A 20,319-nucleotide genomic window follows, 5' to 3' on the forward strand; every position below is an offset into this window, starting at 1 on the left:
CCAAAAGGACCTAAGTTCTTGAAGGTATTGACTGTTTTTTTCCCCCATCTTTGTATCCCCAGTACCTCGCACACAGCAGATGCTTACTAAATATATACTGAATTGAATTGATTATAAAAAGTGAAAGTGCCTGTCAGGTTGGGAGGTCAAGAGAATCTTCATGAAGAAGATAGAAATTGTGGTGGACCTAGAAGATTGGGTAATGTTTCAATAGGGAAGATGTTTATTACGGATACAAAGGTTAATGTGAATGAAGGTGAAAAGATGGGAAAGAATTGGCCATGTCCAAGTAATTATATGTGGTTCAGTTGGTGTAGAGTGTTGGATGCATAAATGAGAATAGTAGAAGAAAAGCCTGTATTATGAGTCAACATTGTGAAGTATAGGAAAGTCAGGCAAAGGCGTATATTATCCCATCTATCCATTCCATTAAGACAGTCATTTATTTGCTGTCACTCACCTCTTACCACGAGGATAATATTGCTCTGAATCTCTAGTAACCCACTTGTCAACTCCATTAGACAAGGTAAACAACCTAACTGCAGGATGGCATCTGGGAAAGAATTATCCTGGTTGTTGATTAGAGGGTGAGTAAATTAATCTATATCTCAACCTTCTATAATTAACCAGTATAGAAGTATTCATCTATAGTGGGCCCTATTCTTCCCTACCTTGTTTTGTAGTTCCTTCCATTGTGAACTCTATATCTCTGGTAACTCTTTCCAATACTTGTTGCTCCTTCTCTCCTATTCTTAACACGGTGTTAGGAGAAGCAGGGGTTGCTTCATGACCTCACAGTTCCTTCTTGGTCTTTTCCACTAACACCTTTACACTCAGCAACCTTTCCTTCATCCACATATATCACCTTATCCACATCCTGCTAGTTATTACAATAATAGGGCTGTTATAATAGTCCCAGATCAATTCCTCTTCATTTTTAAAGAGTTCAGTACCTTGCTCCCAGACTTCTCTATTCCAATTCCCTGCTCTTGAACTTGGGGACCTTAGTTTGGGTTTGTTGTTCTACTACCCCCTAAAATATCCTTGTTTCTCAGTTCATCAGTTCCCTAAACTAGTAATATCAAACTCAAACATAAATGGTCACAAAACTAAAAATGTTGAGGACTGTATAATGATTTAGAAAAACCATATGTTAACATTTATGTTTTATGTTTTTATGTTTTGTTAAATATTTCTCATCTACAACTTAATCTAGTTAAACTGCACTCAAGAGTACTGAAAGTCCATTTAACACCCTTGCAGCAAACTACTATGATCTCACATTCTATATATGGGGATGGTTATACCCTTGATCTTGTCATCAACTACAAATGATAAGCCACCACAATAAAAAACTCTGAAATTCATTGTAACCTCTGTTCTCACATCTTTCCCTATACCTAAAACTATTCCCTATATTCAACACAATCTCCAGTTATTCTACTCATCTCAGTTTCAACTGGTTCCTCATTGTTACACAACAATTGTACTTCTTTCTGATGAGCTTCTATTTCTTTCATCAAGAACTCTTCCAAATCTTCTCTTTTCTTCAAGCAATTGGCGTGATCTCTTTCCACTCTTTACCCCCACCCCACTTCTCACCATGTACACTGAAATATGACCTATATTTACTTACCGAAATGGAATCCTATAGGCATCCTAAATGCATTATGTCCAAAATGGAATTCTTTCTTTTATAAATCTCTTGTACTTGTCCTCTTTCCTCTACTAAGACTACAATCAAGCTATTTCAAGCCCTCATCACATCTCGTCTAAACTGCAGAAATTTTTTCCTAAATGGTCTCCTTCCAGACTCTCCTTTCTCACTTCTGTATTTGTAGTTGCCTGGCACAACAGGTTATTGATATATTTCTTATTGATGATGTAGGAGATGAGCAACTATTGATGATTTCTAAATATGAATGTGGCAGGATTATGTGCTAAGCTATAGAAACCATTTAGCTATGGTAATGGAATGGAAAGGATGAATACAAGAGATTGGAGACAGCTAGCCAAGGCTTGCCAATTGGTTGGATTTGAGGAGTACTAGAAGTTTAGGTGATCAGAGATTTTTTTTTTTTAGGGAAGAGAGTGGTACAGCCTATAGAAATGTGAGGAACAGAAGCAGGTTTGGGGAAACATGATGAATATGATTTTGGAACAAGCCAATCCAAACCTTAAATGGAAATTCTTTACAAAAGAGTTTGGTAGATCTACTGCTTATGCTAAGTGTTTAGCGTTTCAACTTCATCACCCTTGATTCCACAGTTTACAGGACCTAGAGAGCAGAAACTATAGATTCCTATTGCTTAGCATTTAAATGAATCCACCCAAAGAAATAATCATTTGCTCCTGGAGGGTATTATTGTTGCTATATAAACAATCATTCAAAATATTGTTTTTGACAAAACTGCTGAATCAATGACACTATATTTTGCTATATTAAGCCCTTAATGAGGTGGTTTTGAAGAAAGTTTGAAAATATCACTATTTACATACCTATGCCTTTCACACAGTCCACTCCTGTCACTTTGTCAGCACCCAGTGACACAAAAGAATCAAAAACATTGTACAGGACCTAAAAGGAAAGAAAATCTATCAAATAAGAATTCATCCTATTTTGGACATCAAATGATTCCCTCCTATTAATAAGTTCTGATTTAACATATTGTGGAATATAGGACTGTGGCAGAGATGGGGAGGAGGAAGGGAAAGGAACCAGTCTAGTTTGGAAACAAAACTGTTGGAAGGAAAAATCATCATGGAATAATAATAATCAACATTTAAAAAGCCAAAAATAAGATAGAAAGATGAAATGCAATACATTGTCTATTCAATGGGAGGAGGAAAGAACATTCTGAACTTAAGTCTTTTCAAATAAATAGTGAAATTCAGAATTGTGTGCCATATACATATCATGGCTTTCTGTAAGATCACTTGTTAGGAGGCACATCTGGCACATTTCCTTATCATAATAAAACAGGATGACAAACCACATAATTCAATAAATCATGATTATCAAATACACATATTTTTAAAAAGTGACTGTGGTGTTGTTTTGACTCCTGGCTTGTGGGATCCTCACCCCCTGCAGTCTATGTGGGTGTTGATGTTTAAACATTATCCTATCAAGACATTGAGATAAAAAGCTAAGAAATTTGATCCTGCATAATTGCTTTTCCTCACTACAGCTTGTATAGACAGCTGTGTTTTCTGTGTCTGAGTTCTTTTAAAATGATGCTAGTTTCTACTCCTTTTCCAGAAAATATCTCACAAATACTAAAACACTATAACATTTTATTTACATAACCCAGAAATGGGGGTGCCATTAGGGATGTAATAAAATGGAGCAGTTTAGCATTCCCTACAGGTTAATTTTGCCCTCCTCCCCAGTCTAGCCATCCATTCTCTGCAGTAGAGAAATGTTAGGTTTTACCCCACCTGTCAAGTATGTATGACACTGCCACATGTTGGGAATCAGTTCTAGGCAGACCTATGACTATTGGAAAGGAAATACAAGAAGACAGTAGAGAGTTCTCTAATATTCTCCAATTTGGTAAATAGCTCTACTAGATTTCAAAACATTTCTATCATGTGATATGAATATCAACTTAGGATCATAAATCTAGAGCTTAGAAGGGACCTTTTTAAGATCATCTACATCAAGCTTATCATTTTACAGATGAAGAAATTGAGGACCAGAGTCAGAAAGGCAACTGAACCCAAATCCTTTGACATTAAATCCTTCAACTTGAACCCCTTTTTCTATTGTACCACAGTCAAGTGCCTTATTCTTTTAGACCCAGAATCTAGTGATCTTGTGCTAGAAAAAGAGAATTGATGTGAGTATCTGGAAGTTACCTAAAGGTGTGATGAAAATGAGTCGCAATGAATGGATCCAATCATTCTGGAGAGTAATTTGGAACTATGCTCAAAAAGTGTTACTACTGGGCTTATATCCCAAAGAGATATTAAGGAAGGAAAAGGGATCCGTATGTGCCAAAATGTTTGTGGCAGCCCTTTTTGTAGTGGCTAGAAACTGGAAATTGAATAGATGCCATGGAGAATGGCTGCGTAAATTGTGGTATATGAATGTTATGGAATATTATTTTTCTGTAAGAAATGACCAGCAGGATGAATACAGAGAGTCTTGGTGAGACTTACATGAACTGATGCTAAGTGAAATGAGCAGAACTAGGAGATCATTATGCATTTCAACAACAATACTATATGAGGATCAATTCTGATGGAAATAGATATTTTCGGCAATGAGAAGATCCAATTCAGTTCCAATCAATGGATGACCAATGATGAACAGAAGCAGCTACATCCAGAGAAACAACACTGGGAAATGAATGTGGACTACTTGCATCTTTGTTTTTCTTCCCAGGTTATTTTTATCTTCTGAATCCAACTCTTGTTCAAGAAGAGAACTGTACAAATATGTACACATATATTGTATTTAAGATATACTTTAACATGTTTAACATGTATGAGACTGCCTGCCATCTAGAAGAGGGGATGGAGGGAAGGAAGGAAAAGTTGGAACAGAAGTGATTGCAAGGGACAATATTGAAAAAATACCCATGCATATGTTCTGTCAATAAAAAGCTATAGTAAAAATAAAATGAAATATTAAAAATAAAAGAAAAGAAGTCACAATAACTCTGAGGTGCCACTATACACCTCACAGATTGTCTAAAATGACAGGAAAAAATTATGATAAATGTTGGAGATGTGGAAAAGCTAGGACACTAATAAATGTATTAATTGGTAGAGTTGTGAACTGATCCAACCATTCCAGAGAGCAATTTGAAACTATGCCCAGAGGGCTATAAAACTGTGCATACCCTTTGATCCAGCAGTGTCTCTACTGGGCCTGTATCCCAAAAAGATCATAAAAGAGAGGAAAAGAACCACATGTGCAAAAATGTTTGTAGCAGACCTTTTTATAGTGTAGGAATTGGAAAGTGAGAAGATGTCTATCAGTTGGGAGAATGGCTGAAAAAGCTTTGGTATACAAATGTAATGGAATATTATTCTTCCAAAATAAATGAAAAACAGGATGATCAGAAAGACCTGGAGAGACTTACATGAACTGATACCAACTGAAGCAAGTAGAACCAAGAGAATACTGTACACAGCATTAAAAAGACTATACGATGATCAATTCTGATGGATGTGGTTATTGAAACCATGAGGTGATTCAGGCCAGTTTCAATAGAGTTGTGAGGGAGAGAACTACCTGCACCTAGAAAGGGGACTATGGGGACTAAATAGATCACAACATAGTATTTTCACCTTTTGTTGTTGTTGTTTGCTTGCATTTTTTCCCTCCTTTTTTTCTCTTTTTTGATCTGATATTTCTTGTGCAGCATGATAAACGTGGAAATATATTTAGAATTGCCCATAATCAACCTATATTGTATTGCTTGCATTCTAGGGGAATGGGAAAAGGGGAAGGAGGGAAAAAAACTTGGAACATAGGATTTTGCAAGGGTGAATGTTAAAAATCTTTGCATGTAATTGGCAAATAAAATGTTATTATTACAAAAGTGGAAAGAAAATGACCTCAAAAACAGATTTTATTTTTGCTAAACTCTGTTGGCTAGGCTGTTTGGATGTAATAGGAATTGTTTTATTTAATAAAGATATTAAATGCAAAATTATAGGATTAAAAAAGCAAATTTTTAGCTGCTTTTTATTTTCTTTTCTTTTTAAAAAGGAATTATAGGTCACAGAAAACAAGGGTGAATTCTCATCTATCAAATAATTAAAACTACTTGGAACTTCAAGATAAAAAAAATTTTTGAGTTGTTGTTGGTAGTTTAATAATTATAGAAACAAAAAATAGTGATAGTTGTACCACTTGACCTAAGGTTAGAGATAATTCAACTTATTAATTCCCAAAATATTACCAATGAGAATATTCTGGGAACCAAATATGGATGCTCAAGTCCTAATCTACTTTTTTTTCTGATTAAATAAACAAAACCATACAGGACAAACACAATATTCTTATTGAAAAATAGATCCATTTTCACTCCCTCAAACTTCTAATGATAATCAATAAATCAAAGCACTTATTAATGAAAACAAAAACTTTTTTTTTTAGAGAAGTATCTTTTAGAAATGGAGAACTAATCATATTTAGTACCATCAGTTTGACTTCACTTTTGTATGAGTACCTTATAGATAGATTTCATAGATTTTTATGGCTATGGATATATATATATATACCTTATTCACACTCCACACACAAACATAAATAGTGGTGCTGGATCTTTCAGGTTATCATAATAATTTATAATATTTATAATATGTATATAATATAATAATTTATCATATTTCAAAAAAGGCAATGGCCAAAAACAGATTCATATTATAGGAAAATGGACAATGGTTGTGTAATATCAAGCAGTGTTATTTGGTTTTCATAATTCTTTTGCTTAATGCAGCTAGTATATACCTAGCCTTTTATACTATATTCAATTATAACTCTAAATATAGGTCAGATGCTTTTTTCTGTGTTATTCCTCCCTAATGCCTGGGCAGCATGATAAATGGTAGCATCAGAAATATGCAAGTGGGGCGCTCTAGCCCTACATGAACTGGGCAGTTTTGTTCCCTACCCTAACTCACATCTGCACACTTGCCCTTAAAGAAGGCCTTTAAGATTACTGCAATTCTAGGAGTTTCAATTCTCCAAACAAGTATCCAAGTGAAAGGAAATCTACAAGACAAATTGTGTGTGTGTGTTTGTGTGCATGTGTAGGAAAGAAGTGATAAGATGGTAGAGGCAGTCAGAATATCTACTTGATGCTATCAAAACTGGAGTCTTCCTGTTTGTAGGTCACTAATTCCCAACATTAATTTTTCAACATCTTGGAGGTATCTCCAATTATGTCAAAGGTTGTGAAATTCTCAAAAAAGTGAGTTAAAGTTTTTTATGTGTTGCACTTTAAAAGAGAGAGAACACATTACACAATAAAATAAACAACTGGGAACTTTGGGAGAAAAAATTGCTGTGTTAATCCCCAAGAATTTATTATCCTTTTTCAGTAAATCAGTAAACAGCATAATGCAAATTGTCTGAAGAGTTATCAGATCTAATAATAGAACACTCTAAAAAAGACTGGAATGATTGATTAAACAGAACACTGGGTCTATACTCCAGAGGAAAAAAAAATCTATCTCTGTCTCTTTCTCTCTCTTTTTGTCTGTTCTCTCTCTGTCTCTGTCTCTCTCTGTCCCAGTTTCTGTCTGTCTGTCTTGCTCTGTGTCTATCTCTCTTTCCTTTCTCTTTGTGTCTGTCTCTCTTCTCTATCTCTGTCTCTTCATGTAACTCTCTCCTTTCTGTATCTCTCTTTTTGTGTATTTGTTTCTCTTCTCTCTTTCTATCTCTGTCTCTCTCTGCCTGCCTGTCTCTCTCATATAACCATGAATGAAGAAGCCCAGAGTGTGACTTGCTTAGAGTCATTCTCTACAAGTTGAAGGTATGGGTAAAACAGATTAGCAATTCTGCACCATGATTTTTTCAGCACACTGTCACAATTATTACATATTTCCAGACGATTTAAAGCTTAGAAAGGACAATAAAGATTTAGGATCCAGTCTAACCTCTTTATTTTATAGATGAAGAAACTGAGGGTCGATGAATTATTTGCCCCAAACCACATGACAAGTTGGAGGTAATAAAGCTGGACTTTGAACACAGGTCCTTTGATTCTAAATTTGTTAAATCACTAAGTGGAGATTTATAAAGCAATTATCTTAGGAGTTGGGAAAGCCATCCAATTGCTTCACTTTTTTCCTGGTCTGTTTCAGCCTGATCAGGGAGAGGATCTTGGAAGGCACTCAAGAAAGATCTTGTTTCCCATGGCAGGGAAACAAATTTGTTCTTTGGTTTAAAAAAAAAAAAGTTAATGTCTCTTGTATTATAATACTTTACATCCATCCTATTTTCAAAGAGGCTCTAGGTTCACAAAGTATATTTCTAAAATTGCTTAGAGACCATTGATTATCCACAGAAGTCTTCCAGTTAGTCCTGTGAGATAGACTATTGTAGTTTAAGTGTTCACACTATTACAATCTATATTATATTTTTATTTTCAGTAGGATTCTATAATTTACTTATCATGTAAACTAAAATCCAGAAATAATTCATTTGGTGTTTTAGGAGAAGTTATCATGACTCTTCTACAAATCCAGTGGAGGCTTTCATGTAAGTGATGAAGAGGAATAGTTGGGGCCTTTCACTCCACTGATTGGGCTGTGGGACAAAAACATTTGAGAACTATTGCTCTTAGCAATAACAATTAAGTATTTTGTAACTTTTGATTAGATTTTATAGAAATATATGTGTGGGACTATGTTCACCTGTGAGTTTGAAAATAACTTATGAAAGAAACCTTGTTTTAAAATGTTTGCAACTTTGAATTGAGAGGAGGTAAAATTGGTCAGTGGGGCAGCTGCATGGCACAATGGATAGAGATCTAGGCCTGGACTCAGGAAGACCCAAGTTCAAATGCTTCCTACCAGCATGACTTTGGGCAAATCACTTCATCCTGTTTGCCTCAGATTCCTCATTGGTAAAATGGGCAGGAGAAGGTAAAGGCAAACCACTCTAGTATCTTTGCCTAGAAAAAACTTCAAAAAGGGCCAGGAAGACTTGAACATAACTGAATAACAACAAAAACAAAGCTGGTGAGAGAGATAGTAAGGTGTAATGGATCAAAAGCTATAGAGTCTGGAAATCAGAAAGACTTGAGATTCATCATAGGCTGTATGACCCTGGACTCATTCATTTCACCTCTGATGGCCTCCAGGGAGCTCTATAGATCAGGGGCTGATTTGCTTTGGTAGAGAGTTTACTCATTGGGAGCTCTTTATATTGATGAAATAACATGTGCGGCTTCTCTCTTTTTCTCATTTCCTTCCCCACTTCCTTCTCCTCCCTGGAAGGACTCCTTAGCTTAGTAGTTAAGATAGAAAGCATCAGGAATACCAACAGCTGATTGAACTGACATTTAATGTGGGCAAAAGTATTAAAAAAACATGGCATATAAAGGAGTCAATAAAATGCTGGTTATAAAGGGTCTGGAGAGCTATCAGTTTTAACAACAAAACAAGACAGAAATATTCCTTGATGAGATTATGAATTTCATAAGTAAAAGAATACTGCCAATAGAGTAGATTTAGGTTTCAGTAAAGTTTTCCATTAGGGAGACTCAAACCAAGTTTTATTCTGGTATTGATGACAGGATCTTATCATGGCCTATAGAGTAGAAAAGAAAACAGATGGAAGGAGTGTATACTTCCCAGACATGGTTTGCATGGAATTTCAAATCTGCTCAATTGTTTTAGTCTAGAGTTCCCAACTAATTAAAAAAAAAAAAGATAAAAGCTGCAACAAAGCTTTAGGAAAAAAAACTACCAAAAAGCAAACCCTTACCACCACTTGCTTACCACAGTGACAGCATCATTCAGCAGTGACTCCCCAAAAACGATGATAAAGAGGACATCATTGACATGAACTTCTTCAAAAACGGCCAGGACAGCCACAGGGTCCACTGCAGCTATTAAACTGCCAAACAAGAGGAACTCCAGCAATCCAATACTGAGCTCTCCTAGGAAAACAAAGCAAGTGACAAGCCACATGGGAAACCAGCACTGAGAAGTGCCCCTGGAGCAAATTCAATGGCACTGAATTCCAGGGAAAATTAGTCACATAAAGACCTGTGGATTTGTCAAGAGAATCTTTCAAATGAGGTAGTAAGATAATTCAAGCCCCATTTCAAATGTGTGGGTATTCTCTAGCTATTAGATTGAAGTACATACCAGTGGAAACTTTCCCTCACTGAGGGAGGCCAGGAACCAGGAACCAGGGAGCAAAAGGGTCCTTAGAATTGGAACATTTCACAGGTCGTAAGATCATAGATTTATATTTAGAAGGGATCTTAGAGGCCATCCAGGCCAACTCCCTCATTTCAGAGGGGAAAACTACATCTTCAAGGGGTGAAGGTCAGATTTGCTCTTACCTGCATTTCATTAAGAAATCATTTATTATTAAATAATTATTAAATTATTTTTATTTTTATATATAAGTAAATAAATTAATTTAAATTAATTATATATTAATTGTATAATATAATACAATATTATATTATATATAAAAGTATATATAACATTATTATATTAATTATATAATGTTAATAATAATTATTATATAATAATGTTATATATAATTATATCATAATTGAATTAATTAATGTAAATTATATTATTATAATATTCCATTGGATAAATTCTTTCCTCATCTCTATCTTTCAGAGTCATTTTCTTCCTTCAGGACTCAACTCAGGGACTACTTATTCAAAGTTCTATTAATTCCCATTTGCAAGTTTGCATTCCCTCCCCATGTTTACCTATGTTGTATTTATTTGTATACATGACATAATGGATAGATTGACAGTCTAGAGTCAAGAAGAACTGAGTTCAAATGCAGCCTCAGACAATTATTAGCTCTGTGACCATGGACAAGTTATCCAATCCTGCTGGCCTCAGTTTCCTTATCTGTAAATTGAGCTAGAGAAGAAAATGACAAACCACTCCAGTAACTTTGCCAAGAAAATATTCAATGGGGACCACAAAGAGTAGGACACAACTGAAATGACTAAACAACAACTGCTTATCAATTCCAATATTTCCCCCATACAGTTTTAAAGAACAGCACCTAACATAATATTTGGTACTAGATAGGGGTTGAACTGAATTTCAGCAACAATACAGACTACAGTGTATGTGTGCATCTGTGTATGCACACATGGGCATGTTGTATATCCATGCACATGGATACATGTGCGTGTGTGTGTGTGTGTGTGTGTGTGTGTGTGTGTTTATATGGAAAGGTTAGTTTGATTTGTAAAGTGGAGATAACATTACTTTACTACATGGTTTATGGGACGGGTGTGAAGAACATGTTTGTAATACGTGTACTGCTATAGAAATATGAGCTCTTACAGTCATCAGCTGCACAAACTATTGTCACTAAAGTACAAGGCAATCCCAGAACACAAAATATAAACAAATCAGGTAACAGGCACACAATCTCATATTACTCAAAGGCTTAAAGCATTAATCTGTTTCTTCTAAACTCTCCCTGTTCTTCCCTGGTGACTACATTCCTTCAAAGGGCTCCATCCTTAGCACCATTGTCTTTTCCTGTCTTTCATTCAGACCTTCAGACTCAATCTGGGCTCTCTAAGTATCTGGCAAGAGAATATTAAAGCAAAAAAAACAAAAGCAAAAACCAAACAATGTGGGCTCTAGGTTTACCTCCACTTCAGGTAGAAAATAATCTCCTTAAGGACAACTGAATTCTGATTCTGTTCAAAGAAATTCCCAGACTATATTTTTCTCTGTGGTTGGCACAGTATTCTGTTTTTTAGCAGTTTCCCATTTTAGAGTTCCTCATTAGAATTTCCCATTTTAATAAATGCATCTATGGTTTTCCTAATTTCTCTCCTCTGTCTCTGTCTCTCTGTCTTTCTCATCTTTCTATCTCTCTCCATCTCTCTCTCTCCCTCTTCTCTTAGACTCTGGCGAAACTACAAATCCCATTATCTTTACTGCTTCATCCACTAAAATCTATCATCACCTTCTCTAAATATTATAGGATCATTTAAAAGGTCTTGTTATGTTTAGCCTGGAAAAAACTTGGGGACAGAAATAGTAATTGTCTTTTTGTTTGTTTTGTCCTTAGGCTTTTCGGGTTAGGATCATATAGCTAGTAAGTATCTGGGCCAAATTTGAAATCAGGTCTTCCTGACTTCACATCTGGTGCTCTATCCACTGTGCCACCTAACCATCCCTAGGTGATAGTTCATGGATTATGTATTATGGAAGAAAACTTAGACTTGTTCTAATTGACCTCTGAGGGCAAAACTAATAGTAGCAAGTTAAGTGAGTCAGTAACAGGCAGGAAAGAACATGCAAAATTAATTTAAAAAAAAAAAGAAGAGAGAAAAAAAAAAGAATATGCAAGATTTGGAGACAGTGAGACCTGGGTTTAAATCCCATCAGTGATATATTATAGCTGTAAGACCTTAGGGAAGTCATTTAATCTCAAACTCAAATAAAATAATATATCTAAAGTACTTCGCAAACTTTGAAATGATGTATAAATACTATTTACTGATAAAAAGCAAATAGAGGCTTGAGATAAGTTAAAAAAAATCCTAATAAGTCTCTCTCAAAATGGAATAAACTGCCTCTGAAAGTTATATATTCCCTCTCACTGAAACCTCTTAGACAAGTTCCCTATGGAGAAAGTTTCAAGCAAAGACTGATGCTGGAGATGTAGGAGAATTCTTATAAAGGGAAGGGTTAATTTTGTTGTCCTATGAAGTCTTTTCCAATTCTGTGACTCTGAATGCTCACATTTCTGGGCATACCAGCTTATTAAAAATCTTCATTCGTCATGTTAAGAGACAGAGAGAGAGAGAGAGTTGGGCTCAAAGATCAAATTTTGTCTCTGACACCTTCTGGCTACATGATCTTACACTAGTCACCAGCCTTCTCAGCATTTCACCTAAATTTCTCAACCTCATAAGTTATAGAACAGATATAGCTCTTCCTCCATTTGCAGAATTCTCTCTCTCTGACGGGCACTTTATTCCAATGCAATCACAGGGTCAGCCCACGGAAAATGTCAGTTCCCTCTTGAAAAGTCTGCAAGTGGCTCTCCGTTGGCAGTGCTGCCTATTGTCTCTCTAGTGCTTTCCCTTCTCCCAATCTACCTATTAAGTTATCTGTATCTCAGATCTCAACTCCTCAGGCAGGCTTTCCTTTCTCCCTGAGTCCACAATTTCTCTTGTCTTTGTAGTTTAAATGCAATCACAGTTTAGTGTTTAATTATTCTCTAATTCTTTTACATGTGTTTATCTTGACTGTAGCTATATAAACTCCTTGAGGGCAGAGTCTATGTATCTCCTAAATGCCTAATGTAATACAGTGATATTAAAGTCAAAAGGTCAGAGTTCAAGTTTGTACTCCCACACTTGCTTTGTAACTTTGTAACTTGGCCAAGCCATTAAACATTTAGGCCTCATAGAAAAGTGAGTTTCCACACTATCTTTTCTTGAGTTATTTCCTGGTATATATAAACACAATTTTAAATCTCACATTTACATTTTATCATATTCAACCCACCAGTATGGGATTCCTTAGGGGTAGTTCTCTATCATTCCCCCAATCCTAACAATATATTCCCACACATTTGTATGAAATGGCTTCTCTCTCAAATTTTCTTTTAAAGATTTTGAAATATTAATGACTTCTTAAAGGAGGATTAAAGTTTCTAAAGGAGTTTGTCCATTGTCTATTAAAACCTAGAGCTACCCACTATGATCCGCACATGAATGGTAGTAATTGATACACTATAGGTCCAACTAAAATAAGCATTATATATATTACTTTCATTCCCCTCTTAGAGCTCACATAAAATTTTAGCATATTTCTCTTTAATGCACTTCACATAATACTATGTATTATGGTTGTCTGTATTTATGCCTTGTCCTCCAAGAGCAATGGTAAACAAAGAAACTTGGGATCGAAGGACTCTAGCATTGAGATGTTGGGTAAATCACTTGGCCAACTTAGGCCTCCATTTCCTTATTTGGAAAATGAAAGCTTTGGACTGCATGGCCTCTAAGTTCTCTTCCATCTCTAAATTTATGAGCTTATGCCATATTCAAACTTGGTATCTCCTTTAATGACCAGAACAGAATTTAACAAATGGAAAGTGTTTAAAAATGAAGTCCTTATCTAATATTCACAATCCACATATGTGTATCATACACATATATGCTTTCTCTGTATCTGTGTGCATTTACACACAAAATTATAAACTAAGGTATGATATATAAAATAATTTCCCTAAATCTCTTCTCTGTCCCACTTTTTAGTCACTAATCCCTTCTGTCATTATGCAGGATTAAAAGAAGAGGAGAAAATAAGAGGATATTAAAAAAACAAAAAAAAAGGAGGTGAGAGGAAAAAGAGGGAAAAAAAGAAGAAATTTTGGTGAGTAGTAGTAGGATGCAAACACAGTGACTTTACATTGTGATTACTTAGGACCATACATCCTATCAGTTGCCTGCTCCTGGGTAATGCATATTTTTGTGTGCTCTAAATATGCACTTCTTTAACCCACAAGTAGGAGATCAAGCTAAAAGAAACTCCCATTGGCTCCTAGCCTCTGACATCAAGTTGCAAAGTTCCTGCATGTTGGAAGGGTACTAGCTCCAAGGTGTTAGTTTTAGGATGTTGGCCATTGAAATGCAAATTCCAATGAACACAAGCTGATATTCTCCAGGTACTTTGCCTAAGAAGAGCAACATAGGATATTAGAGACATATCAGTTGGCAATCAAGATCTTGTCTCTCCAAAGGACATGTCATTCCTAAGGAAATAGAAGGGCAGGCACTGTTGAGAAAGGTGTACTTTTGTACTATCTAGTATTAACTTACCCAGGGCTTGGGATTTGATATTGCCAATATCACAAGAGCTATTTTGTTAGCTGTTGTATGCATTGTAATGGCACGAATAGGCAGAAGTTAACTTTTCAGTTGTAAAGTTTATGTATAATCTTATTAGTCTTTGGAAGTATAAATTTTACCATTGAGACTCACAAATTCTGATATTCAATTTCAGTAGAATTTGAAAATGCAAATTTCTCACACCTTTCCTGTGCTCTCTGGCTTTCAAGCACAAGTAGATTTCAGATATAAATTCCCCTTCAAGGTTAGTCAATCTTTAAACACTAGTTGACTCCTACCATTTTCTCCATAGTTACACTTTTGCTCATGCCATAGTTGTGCCCCTTATGAAGGCCACAAAAATAAACCAAACAATTTGGTCAAACTATCATTTCAGTTATAAGAAAAAAACCAGTAAAATTGGAAATAGGCTACAAGATAGATAGATGGATCACTGAATCATATCATAACATCAGAAATATAGAGCTGGATAGGACCAAAGCCAACATCCTAGTAATTCTCTACACTTTTTCAAGTCTGTATCTCGAAAAGCCAACCTGAAGCGTGCCTTATATCTTATGCCAATAAAGTTTTAGCCCTGTCTACTTTATTGAACATTTGGCCACTGTACTAGTTCCCTCGTTGATTTAAGAGAATTTAAATTTCATCTAGTAAGAATGATCATGTCTAATTAATATAGAAGATCCATGTAATCAAACTGATGAGTAATATATAATGATTTGTACACAACTTCCTCTGAAGGCTGTCAGATGAGTTGTGACCTTGGGAGAAATCAAACTCACTTCCATTATCACAGAAGAGGTCAATACTATTTGGAATTGCTTTGTTTCCATATAGTAGAGAGTAGATAATGCTTCCCTAAGTTTTCAAAATATTTATAGCAAAGTGCTATCCTTAGAGCCAAAAGTTTCTATCTGAGTAGTTATCTAGGGGTAGTAGAAAGCAAAGGGGAGATTTTTATGGTTAACTTTTCTAAAATCCATTAATTACATTACTGAACAAAGAAAAAACAGTGCCTTCTCTTACCTTCCCTGCCTGACTTTGCGGTCGAAGCACTGTAAGTGTGTTCTTCTATGACTTTAAAAAATCCAATACAGTCCTAATTCAAGCTGATTCAGAGAAACAAAGGCTAGCACCAATCAGACCTAATTAACACTCTTCTCTTAGGGAAGAAGTTCTTAATTTTTTGTGTGTGTGTCATGGATTCCTGGGGCAGTTTGATGAAATCTATGGACCCCTTCTCAGAATAATGTTTCTGAATTCTTAAAATAAAATAAAAAAAAACCATAGGATTACAAAGAAAAACAATTATATTAAAATAGTTATCAAATGATTAAAAAGAAATTCACAGATGCTGTGATCAGGACTATTGTCTTAGAGGGTTATAAACCCACTGGACAAAGACTAGATAAATTTCTATGGTAACACCTCATATTTATTTAGTATCCATTGAGTAATCACAATGATGATGATGATGATGATTACATGAAGATAGGCAACATGACAGTCAATAGTAAGGAAGACATGGATTCAAGTTCTATCTCTGACACATGGTAGTTGTGTGACCTTGGGTAATCATTTAATCTTTTAGTGTACCAATGTTCTATGATTATAAGGTGCAGAATTCTTGCTGATCTGCATTGGCAAATGAAATTCCTTTTGGGAAGCTACCCACACTATTATGATCATAAATCTAGCAAAAAAAAAAATTACATGAAACTCTTGAAGATACATTCTAACTAGATCCCTTTATTTTGTAACTCATCCTTTTGCCATATACTTATTTCACAGTTTGTAGGACTCAAAAGTTCTCAGTAAAGAACTTCTCTAGTTTTTTTCTTGTTTGGATTAGTTTCCTTCATCTTAATAACTTCTGATCATGGAGTAATTAGGATTCCTTTATTTTGGAAATGAGCTTCATAAATTAGACACTAGAAAACAGAAATAATTTGTTTTAATAAAAAGTACTGATATTCTCTTATGAAAGTTCCTCCAAGCTTGCAATAACTGTGTATAAAATGGGCAAAATTTTTGCAGGAAGTCAAAGAAATTTCTGGAACAGGAAGATCCTGTTTATTGATCTCAAAAAATCTGTTGCCTCTTTATGTGAAAATGGATGATAATAAATCCAGAAGATAGAACAAGAAGATAGAATGTTTGGTCAGCAGAGCTATTTAGAACAGCACCATATCAACTCAGCCAAAATGTCAGTTCAGAGTCATGTGGGTCAATCAGCTATGCTATGATTCTTGACCTGTGCTCCACATGTGCCCTGATAGTCACACAAATCCATTCTCCAGAAATGGAAAAGCAAACTGGAAAAATGGCCTATAAATTGTGGGTCATTTGCATTATCTTGATATAAGAATAGTAAAACATTTTGCTTTTTTTAGGAGCAGAATCCCAGACTAAAGCAATTTGGTATAGTATACATAGTACACAATGAGGAACAATTCCTACAATAGACAATATGAGCCTAGAGTACACCCCTCATCAGAACTCTGTTTGGGGGGGACAAAGATAGCCTAGGAAACAAAACTGCTTTGATAGTACAAAAATTTTCAAACAAATAAAAAATAGCAGACTCAGTTGCCAATGACATGATAAAAAAATATCATCCTGAATACAATAGGTTCACAAGAATGAGATAATATAAGGAGACTATTTAGAGACTGCAACAAATTGATTCATGTATGGCTATATCAAAGTCTACTGAACTGAACTGTTGGCACATATCTTTTTTTAGATTGCTGCCTAATAAAAATAAATTTTTCTGATTTGCTTCTCAGGTGCTAAGAATTCAACAATACCAATCAACAAAGCAGGCCTGGGAAGGAACATGTGTGGATTGCCGTGTTGAGGGCAATGTGTCATGTTAACTAAAATGTAATTCAAGGTTATGATATCATTCTATCAAAGCATACACCATTTAATATGGACCTTTGATCGTCTCTTTCCTAATGCATCTTAAATACAAAGAAGATTTTCAGTTGTATAATAAGGGCCTAGAGAAAAGAGATTCTTACTCATATTGTTTCCATGGTTCAGGACTTAAATAAGATGGGGAACTTGAAAATTCTTATGTCCAATAGTTATGCCTAGAGAAAAATGAATTTGGTGTATTTGGGTTCAAATAGTGAGCAAAAGAGGCACTCCTATTTTAAAAAATAAAAGATAGGGAAAAAGAAAATGCTTAAATAATTACTGCAACATTCTGCCAGAATTTGAGGGAATCATAATTTTATTGAGAGTCATTGGAGTGGCTCTCCCAACTTTCCATTTTTGACTCCCAAATTGGACAGTGAGAGCCACAGAAGCTAAATGCATAATCCTGATGATATGTTAATTGTTCTAGTTTTAGCTAACTGCCATTTTCCTTAGATTAATTTAGTGTTCAATGTTGAAGACTTGATTGAGTACAGACCTTAGGTTATTTGTTCAAAGATTGAGGCAGATTCACTTAGTATCCCTGTGTACTTGTTTTTCTGCCTATATATACAAGAAAATAATATTTTAATTAGAAAGTCTGGGTAAAATGTTTGGTAAAAGAGAAGAGATAGGTATGAGAATAAGAAAACAACCCAAACTATAATAAGATATATGCCAAACTTCAACACCATTTTAGACATTTAGTTTAATGTGAAATAGTTGAAAAGAAAATTCTGTATATATTCATTCCCCCCAATTTTTAACAGAATGACAAAACTCTTACTATAGAGAGGTCTTCTTTTTTTTTTTTTCTCAAATGCTACATGGTTAAGTAGTTATTTATCTATAGTAGATAGTTAGCAGCCCTGGCCTTTTCCAGAACAGGTTTCTTTTTCTTTTTCTCATAAGATTTTCTATAATTATGAAAGTTGTACAAAGAGGAGTAGTTTAGGAAGAGTAGTTACTAACAGTACAAACTGCTGGGAGTAGATGAGTACACCATGTCATTGGGACCTGGTAGGGAGGGATTGCTCAAAAGTTTTGAAGAAAGGTATATGTCACCGGCTAGCCACATTCCCTTCCATAATAAAAACATTTGTCCTACTGTGCTCCTCCAGAAATCAACAACACAGGATCCATCCCGATAGAAGTGCCAAAGAAGGGGAAAGATAGTCATCTCTAGACTGGAATTTAAGATTCATTTTTTCAGGAACTTTGTTTCATAACAACATAGGTATGACCTAGTTTAAAGCTATACATGTATGAATTAAGATAACAGTTATATTTTTCCAAAGTACTATAAACTGAATTTTTATTTTGAATAATACATGGTAAATTAACTAGAGAGTTCATTATTTGTCCGTAGCCTATGGGAAATAGTTTTATAAAGAATCATTTTGTGAATAATTATGCCCTAATTTATCTATTTTATAAGTATGCCAACAAATGGATTTTTATTTATTATGCTTTCTCTACCTATAGTTGGAAAGAAAAATTATTTATCCAAGATCTTATAAGAAATGAGCCACTACTATGAAAAATCAATCTATTAAATTAACATTAAGACTTTGGGAATTAAAAATAGCAAAGCAATTCTCTTTACCCATGATGCCACTAAGGTAGACTCCATAAAGTGATAAGCCAGTTGTAGCAGCATTCCACACAGTTCCAATAACAGCATATAAAAGGATGGTTCCAAGGTTTCCAAAGAACAGGCGGTTTGGCATAAAATACCCAGCATCTAATACAATGGGCGGCAACAGGTAGAAGAAGAATACCGTTGGTGTGAGGGTGAAGGAAGCAATATGGTCTGCAGCCCACACAATCCCTCCCAGGATAAGGCCAAGAACGATGAGCAAAGCACTTTCTGGAACAACACTGGTGACTTTGTGAGACAGGTGAAAAACTGCAAAGAAAAAAAATATTTTTTAGAATCAGAACACAAAGCATATTTTTAATTAAAGTAGACCTTTGTTCAGCATCTTGAGGGCAAAGAATTTCTACTTGTTTTTGTATCCTCAGCACTTGGAACTACTTTGCATCTTAAGGACTTCTGGCACCTGTGATTTCTACTAGCAAGCATTGTCTTCAATGATACAATTAAAAATCCTCAGAATTCTTATAAGATGTTCAATGGGTTTCAATGACCCGCTGAACAAAACAAAACAACCTTACCCTCAGTCGCACCTTCTCCCCTTCCCCTCTCAGTCAAAGTCACCACTTGTGGCCCAACTTCCAAGCATGAACATCTTCAAATTTACCTAGGCCATTTGGCAATCCACCACTACATAGTGTGGAAAGCTTATAACATGGAAGGACCTACCACTGTTTGCACTCAACTGAAACAAACAATGAAAAACCAGGATCACCTCTAAGCTTTGAGGAGGTATCAGGGGAGAGCTTTCCTGGAGAAAGTGTTAGCAAAAGTAAGTTTAAGTTCTCCTTGAAAACACAGTCCCCTTTCTCTGGCTTATGAGCCTTGGAAATATTCTTTCACCAGGCCCGCTCCTTCAGTGATGAAAAATGAAGCACTCTAGAAAATGTTAAGCAGAAATGGTGATGAGGTTTAGGTTTTGGGGTTCCCTTTCAGGGAACCAAATGATGAGGTTTAGATTTAGAGAACCAAAATGAGATTGGGTTCCTGGTGGTCAGGGAGTTAAATGAAAAGGTCTAGTGGCTGGTTCGGGGTTCAGGGAACCAAATGAAGAGATTTGGATTCCCTGCATCCCCTTGGAATTCAGTGCAAGAGAATTTTGGGGAATCCTCTTCTGGTGACACAGAGATTTTCCGTAAAGGAATTTACAAATCTGAAAACCTAGATTGATAAAAG

General features: G+C 35.3%; 1 protein-coding gene across 1 annotated transcript in view; it reads right to left on the reverse strand.

Moving 5' to 3' along the window:
• SLC9A3 (solute carrier family 9 member A3) overlaps positions 1–20,319 on the reverse strand; it is a 128,992-nt gene that overhangs the window by 40,635 nt on the left and 68,038 nt on the right. The window contains exons 2-4 of the mRNA XM_051969787.1: positions 19,093–19,395; positions 9,469–9,629; positions 2,500–2,578 (exon numbers count right to left, since the gene is read on the reverse strand). Coding sequence (XP_051825747.1) covers positions 2,500–2,578; positions 9,469–9,629; positions 19,093–19,395 — 543 coding nt within the window. The remainder of the gene's footprint in view (positions 1–2,499; positions 2,579–9,468; positions 9,630–19,092; positions 19,396–20,319) is intronic.

The sequence above is a fragment of the Antechinus flavipes genome, chromosome 1, assembly GCF_016432865.1.
Source record: "Antechinus flavipes isolate AdamAnt ecotype Samford, QLD, Australia chromosome 1, AdamAnt_v2, whole genome shotgun sequence".
In the NCBI taxonomy this organism is placed as follows: Eukaryota; Metazoa; Chordata; class Mammalia; order Dasyuromorphia; family Dasyuridae; genus Antechinus; species Antechinus flavipes.